We start from the raw sequence: 7,436 nt of genomic DNA on the forward strand, positions 1-7,436 counted from the left end.
GTATCTATGAATGTACATTAGTTAGTTTATTAGGTTGATGATTGAGCATGATTTAGGTATATTTATATATGCTTTGGGACTTGAGGGCTCATTAAAGGGACGTTATAATTAAATTGCGATATATATGCTAAATAATTATGTGATTGCCCGTATTTGTTCTGAACTTTCTGGTAATGCCTCATAACCCTGTTCCGACGACGGATAAAGGTTAGGGGGTGTTACATTAGCATTACCGTAAAAAAGTATTATGGAAAGTTGAAATCTTTATTTTAACATGATGTAAGAAAATAAAAATAAGTTAATTTAAAATTATATTCAAATTTATTAATATTACAATAGATGAAATTTAAATTTTAAATGCTCAATAAGCAATTAATTAAGTAATTAATATAAATTATTTGTAAATTGGGTAAACTATACTATAGGTCACCCAATTATGGGCCATTTTCTTTTTTTACTCACTCAACTATAATTTTTTTTTAAATTGGTCATCCAACTAATTGAGATTGTTTTTTTTTTCTTATCCATTTCCCTGAATTGCACTAACAAGAGAGTGATATGACAATTGAAAAATTAGTATAATAATAAATTTAGTCATCAACTTTTACATATTATATCAATTTAGTCATAATTTTAAAAAATTAACCCTCAAAATTTATAAATAGTCTCAATTTGATCCTACTTCTAAAAAAAATATAAAAAATATAAAAGTAAATAAATATTTTTGAAAAATATATAAAAAATTCAAATTTTATTTTAATATTTATATTGATATTAAATAATAGAAAGAAAAAAACCCTCTCCTCCCCCACCGTCCCTTTCCCTCTCTCTCCCCCTCTCTATTGTTGCTGTTGCTGCGGCAATAGAGGTTTCAAAAAAAGGGTTCTATGAAAACTAAAATGGGAAAGGAATATTCTGGTTTTCATGCATCATCTAAAGAGTAAGCTTGAAAAGTATTCATGTATTTATTTAATATTTCAAAAAATGGGGTGGAGGGTTTTTATTTAATATTAATATTAACATTAATATAATATTTAAATTTATTATTATATTCTTTGAAATTATTTATGTATTTTTATATTATATATTTTTTCAATAATCATTTTTTATTTTTTTAAATTTATTATATATTTTTAAAAATATTTATGTATTTTTATATATTTCTTAAAAAATAATTTAGAATTAGGATGGGCAAACTTTTTTTATTATATTGACTTTTCAATTGCCATGTTACCTTCCCGTTGTGTAATTAATGGAAATAAATAAAAAAAATCTCAATTAATCGGGTGAAAAAAAATTCATAATTAAATAACCAAAAAAGAAAATAACTCATAAATTAATTAGATTACTCGTGGTGTAACTTACTATTGTAAACTTTTAATTTGAATACATAAATCATATTCTAGGTATTAAAACAATCCTTGCAAATTCAAATATATAAAATGTTATATAAGCTCTGAGTTGTTAGTTACGAGACAACTTAACACTGACTAAAAATTTAAAATTTAAACAATTAAAAAATATCATTATAGGGTGTTTTTATTTTTTCTTAAATTTATATACAATTTATAAAAAAATAAATTAAATAAAAAATAAATATAGAAATAACTTAATTTTACTATTTCAACCAAAATTTTATTATTTTTTTGCATAAAATTTATTTTTCGCACATACTATGCCATACTCTAATATTTATAATAAACCAAAAAATAAATAATTATATATTCAATATAAATATTACAAAAATACATATATATTTAATATTTAAAATTCAAAGTAAATTCTTTAAGCATTTAAAAAAAAAGGAAATTTAAAAACTCTACCACCAAATTAGCTTTTATTTTTGGTTTTTTAGTATACTCCTTATCTATTTATGGTTCGTGTTTAAGGTATGTTATTGTCCCTCCTAAAAATACTGTTTTCTAAATTCAAATGTGAATTACAATTTCATCTCACAGTTAGTTCAAACTAGTTTTAAAAACAATTTAAGTTTTTTATTTGTCCATAAAATTAATTTAAGTTGAAGATAGAATTTAATGATAAAAACTAATTATTTAATATTAATTAGGTCTAATGATTTATTTGATCTTTTTAACTTTTTAAATTTAATTTTTTTGTGTCTTTTAATTTTTGAATCCGTATTATTTATTGATTTTATTGACATAGCAATACACATATATATCACGTTTATAATTAATTAAATTTGAAAAACTGAGTTTTGTATAAAAATACTTTAATTGTCAAGCTTCATATCTACGTTCTTCCCAAGTCCTAAACAAAAACGTATGGTAAAGGTAGGACGGCATTGTTTGGCTTAGGCTTAGCTATTTGCACTTTTTAACTACGTAGATACAAATAAATAAGCAAACTGGGAATTTGACTCTCAATGCTCCATATTGCGACAACTGAAATCAATATCTCCCTTTATCTTTTTCCTTCCTAACTGTTGTCTGCTGCACCCTCATTTTCAACTCTTTTCTTCTCTTCTCCGTTTCACACTTTCTCTTCTCTTTCCTATAAAATCCAAATCTACCCCTTTCTTCTCCGCTAGCTTTTACTTCCTCAGGTAAACTCACTTTCTCTCTCCTCTCCCCTCTTCATTCTCTCATTCTCTCTGTGTTTCTTGTTTGGTTTTGCAGATAGAGAAAGTTGCTTGCAATGGCGGTCAGTTCTTCCAGAGGAACAACTACAGAGTTTGGGGTTGTTTCAAGGAAATGGAAAGAGAGAGATATAAGCCCTGAAAGGCACAAAATCTGGATTGAACCCAAGTCTCACCCCACCACCACCAACAGCTCTGAAAAGAAAGTTTCTGTTGTTTACTATTTGTCTAGAAATGGTCAGCTTGAACACCCACATTTCATGGAAGTTCCTCTCTCTTCTCATCATGGCCTTTATCTCAAAGGTAAATGCATTTGGTTTCCTTTCTGGGTTCAAAATTAGCACAACTTCCTTTCATTTCAAGCATTCTCTGTTTGGTTTGTAAGAAAGTTCAAAATTTTAAATTTACTTTCACGTCCCAAGAAATGCTTTCTGCCAAATGGTCGTGCCCAGCTCCATAGCTGACAAAAGACCCAACTTTCTGTTTTCTCGTAAAGAATAAATTTGTTAAAAGAAGTGATCTTTTTTTCTGGTTCCTTGTTTTTCTAATCAAAACCTTTTCTTCTCTTTGTTTGGATGCCGAGAAAAAGCACCCGATTTTATTCTAAATTTCGAGCAAATTGAATCTAAAATTATCTCGTTTTCCTTTCATCTTTCAGATGTAATCAACCGCCTAAACCTCCTTCGAGGCAAAGGCATGGCTAGCCTTTACTCCTGGTCCTGCAAACGGTAACACTCTCATTCATTCCTAACCGTCTGATCACATCCCCTCACCCTCCGATATTTAATATTATTCAGTGTTGGTTTTCCTAAACTCAGGAGTTACAAAAACGGCTTTGTTTGGCACGACTTAGCGGAGAACGATTTTATTTACCCATCTCACGGCCAAGAATACGTTCTCAAAGGATCGGAGGTTCTGGACCATCCGATAAACACTCAATCCTTGGAAGTAAAGTCGTCTTCTTTTCGGCTAACAAAACCGTTGGAGAGTCAAAAATCCGAGAACGGTCATGATTTTCCGTCAATCAGACGGCGGAGGAATCAGTCTTGGACTTCCATTGATCTCAACGAATACAGAGTTTATAAGGCCGAGTCTAGTTCCGATTCAGCACGGAGACTCGCTGCTGATGCGTCGACTCAGACTGATGATAAGAGGAGAAGGAGAAAGGCGATGGTTAAGCAAACGGAGATTGAGGAAGTGCAAAGTGAAAGTCAAGAGTTGGAGCAGAATCAAACTTCGGAGCTGAACAGGGAAGAGATTTCACCTCCGCCGTCGGATTCGAGTCCTGAGACGCTCGAAACCTTGATGAAAGCTGATGGACGGCTGAGATTGTGCAATGGGGGTAACGATGATAACTTGAATAAGACTTCTGAGGGTTGCCAAAGTGGTAGAATAAAGGCGCCGTCTGTTTTGATGCAGTTGATATCCTGCGGTTCCATCTCGTTCAAGGATTGTGGACCAAGTTCGGAGAGGGATCAAGGGTTCTCGTTGATAGGGCACTATAAATCAAGGTTACCTCGTGGAGCAGGTGGGGATTGTAACGAGGTGGGAAAAGATGCAGGGATTGAAAGGGATATTGGGAGCTTCTCAAGGGTAAGATTGGAAGATAAAGAGTACTTCAGTGGGAGCTTGATTGAGACCAAGAAAGTTGAAGTTCCTGCCTTCAAGAGATCTTCTTCATACAATGCTGATAGGTAACTTTGTTAAAGCATTTCATTTCAGATTAATGCTTAATAGCTTTGAATTCCCAGTTAGTATGATTCAAGCTTTTGTTATGTAGAAAGGAAATAGCAGGCATAAACCAAATTCTACATCTTGATATGACTCGAAGTGGGGGATGACTCAAGCTTTGAATTTTAAGTTGAAAATGAACTGTTGTTTACCTGCAAAACAAGTAAAGTTTGTTCTCACATTTCCTGGGAATTTATGTCTGAATGAGACCCTAGTTGGCCTTTTCTGTGTCTTGCTTGTAAGATTCGTACTTGTCTTTAGCAATAAGCCAGCTAGAGCTATTCATTTTTGTTGCAGAGGTACAATCTATTGTTCATCTACTGGAAACATTAGATGAATATCTCCGTTCATTTAATGATGGATCATATAAATTCTGGCCGTCCACATTCATAATACACATATTCAAGACCAATGGTCCTATAATTGGGGTAAAACAAACAAATTCTGTTAAGATTTTAAGCTTATAATCAATTGGTGTAAAACAAATAGACTAGCATTTATTCTAGTTAGATTGTTTTTTTTTTTGTTCTTTTTTTGATTGCTTGTTCATTTGATTAATTTGGGAACTTTGGAATCATCAGGAGTTCGCAGTTGCAGTTGGAAGAAAAGGAGATGGATGGCGTGCGTGCTAAGTGCATACCAAGGAAGTCGAAAACTGTGGCAACGAAGAAAGAGGGCAATATGAATGGAGATATATGTGGCGAAAATGGAAGCAAAAAGCATGAAGTGTAGGGTCGGCATTGTGCATTGGTGATTGGATTTGGTATGTGAATTGTAGTAGTTTGGCGACAAGAAAGAGAGAGAAAGAAGTGAATGAGAATAGAGAAATATTGCAAGACAAAGTAAGCTAAGCTTGCAATGTATTGCATGGCACGGCACGGTGAAAGCCCCCACAATGAGAGGGACAATAGGGTTGGGAATCTTGTAAAGGCTCCTTTTTGTTGAAAGGGTGTAAAAATTTTGTCCATTTCAGTTTGGAAAGTTTGAGCTAAGGTCAAATTTTGGTGCCTTGATTTTTGTGGGAGCTTTTAGCTGACTGGGTTAAGCTTGTGTTAATTTCAATGTATTGGCACTAACCTCTAGTAAATTTAGGGTCTTATGACTATAAGTTGGTTTGACTTTTGAAAACATGGGAAATGGAATTTCATCCTAGATATTATCACCTGCTTTGTTATTTGGATCCCATTGTAGGGAAGTTGTGTTTTTTAATGGAGATTGGAGCTTTGAGACTTGAAACATGTACACTAAGAAAGTTCCAACATTTTGTTACAATATGTAACACAAAGTCTACTTTTTCTTCAATACTTGTGAAAATGACTACAAATCGCCTGTTAAAATATAGTTCTAATTGGTCCTCAGCTTATTGCATTTTCATAAAACGCATCACCATAACCATTTGATTTTCAAGGCTTTTGTCAACAATATTGATAAGTGGAATTATAACGAGACTCAACGTTGGAATATAAAACAACCATGAAAATGACGAGCGATAACAAATAAAAGGAAGAAAAATGTTGCAGCACCCCCATATGCCTTGCATTGCATTATTCGAAGCAAGAGCGTTGAAGTGACCCATAGGCTGCCAGCAGTTCAAGCCCGACAATGTCTACTTTTAGAGGGTTTCCAGATTTTGATGATTCCTGTTTCCTGCCTTTGACAACGCTTTCATATGTAGGGTTATTTTAAGACTATTTCTTTAAGCACACTAAAACTGAAATTATTTTTCCATAAAAAAAAGAGCCCCTAGATTTTATTGGGAAAAACGGTCAACAATATTTCAGAAGGGTCGGTGAATTTGGAAGCTTAACTATATTAATTTTCTCTGATTTTCTTGTCAATTGTTTTGTATTTTCAATGACAAGCATGAACTATATTTACTTAAATATTTAAACATGAATTATTGTAATCTTTTATTTCATTTTTTAACAAGGTTTATTAATTATTAAACGAATCAAATTAATCTATTCAATCTGTCTTTTTAATTTTAAAAAATAAAAAATATTAAAAATATTTCCTTGTTAAAATTTAATCTTTCTTTTATTTTTTATGAGATTTATGACTACTCATTCATATTGTCTCTAAATATCCTCCTTAAAAATACAACGTGCCTTATTATTGCACTAATACTGGTTGGTTACATCCTTTTTCTTTATTGATTACTAAGACTATACCTACCAAAAATACACTCACAATTTCTATTAAGTTTCTAGCCATTTGTGTAATTTACCAATCCCCCCACTCTTTGTTTGATACCGACAATTGGGATTGCTATTTTTTTTTTTCTTTTTGGGGCTGGGGTAAATAATGTTTGGGCGGGTTTTAACATTGAGCTTTTGTTATTAGGCTATTTAATTTTTTTTCTCCATTTGTCCTAGGTTAATTTAGTCTAAATATCCGGTTTTTTTTCTGATTTTTTTAGTAGTCGGTTAGTAATTCAAACAAGTTTTTAGGGTTCTTTGAGAACTATTGTACCAGCTGATCCGGTTCGATTTCGACATTATTATTTTTTAATTTATTAAATATTTTGTTTAATTTAAACCGATTGAATTTTTTTAAATTAAATTGAAATAAGTGATTCTTAAAAAAGATAATATGAGATTAGATAGGAATTAAACAATATATGATCAAGATTAGAGTCTATTCGTAAATCATCTTTCTAATGTTAATTTCCATAAGTGTTTTGGGAGTGGAGTTGCAAGGATAGATTTATATGTTATTCAGAATTATGCATAAATTACATCAAAACTTTAGATGGACTTTTCCGCACATTGAAAGAAAAATAAAGGATTACTAGATTATTGCAAGATGTCAAATAAAATTATGATACTAGATTTTTATCATATAAAAAACATAAACATTGTCTCCTTTTTTTTTAAATATTAATTTCCAGTTTACCAATTAATGGATTTAGTTTAAAATTGTAGAATTAGTTTTCATTATTGGATAAAATTTAGTGTGCGAATTTAGTAAAATTTGGGTACTAATCCTCATGAGGACAATACTTCACTTATCACTTTGTTGCGAGTTTCGAGACATACTTGTACCTTCAGCATGGAATTGATAGTCTTTTTCATATAACCATAGCGTCACCTTTCATCAACTAAGC

The 7,436-nt window shown here is 31.5% G+C and overlaps 1 protein-coding gene across 1 annotated transcript; it reads left to right on the forward strand.

Moving 5' to 3' along the window:
* The first annotated feature begins 2,290 nt into the window (after positions 1-2,290).
* On the forward strand, positions 2,291-5,572 carry LOC107937007 (protein SOSEKI 2). Its single transcript, XM_016869819.2, has 5 exons — positions 2,291-2,566; positions 2,640-2,902; positions 3,258-3,327; positions 3,418-4,293; positions 4,912-5,572. The coding sequence occupies exons 2-5, from the start codon at positions 2,659-2,661 to the stop codon at positions 5,060-5,062; spliced, it is 1,341 nt and encodes a 446-aa protein (XP_016725308.1). The 5' UTR covers positions 2,291-2,566; positions 2,640-2,658; the 3' UTR covers positions 5,063-5,572.
* The last annotated feature ends 1,864 nt before the right edge of the window (positions 5,573-7,436 follow it).

Source organism: Gossypium hirsutum, chromosome A07, assembly GCF_007990345.1.
Source record: "Gossypium hirsutum isolate 1008001.06 chromosome A07, Gossypium_hirsutum_v2.1, whole genome shotgun sequence".
NCBI lineage: Eukaryota > Viridiplantae > Streptophyta > Magnoliopsida > Malvales > Malvaceae > Gossypium > Gossypium hirsutum.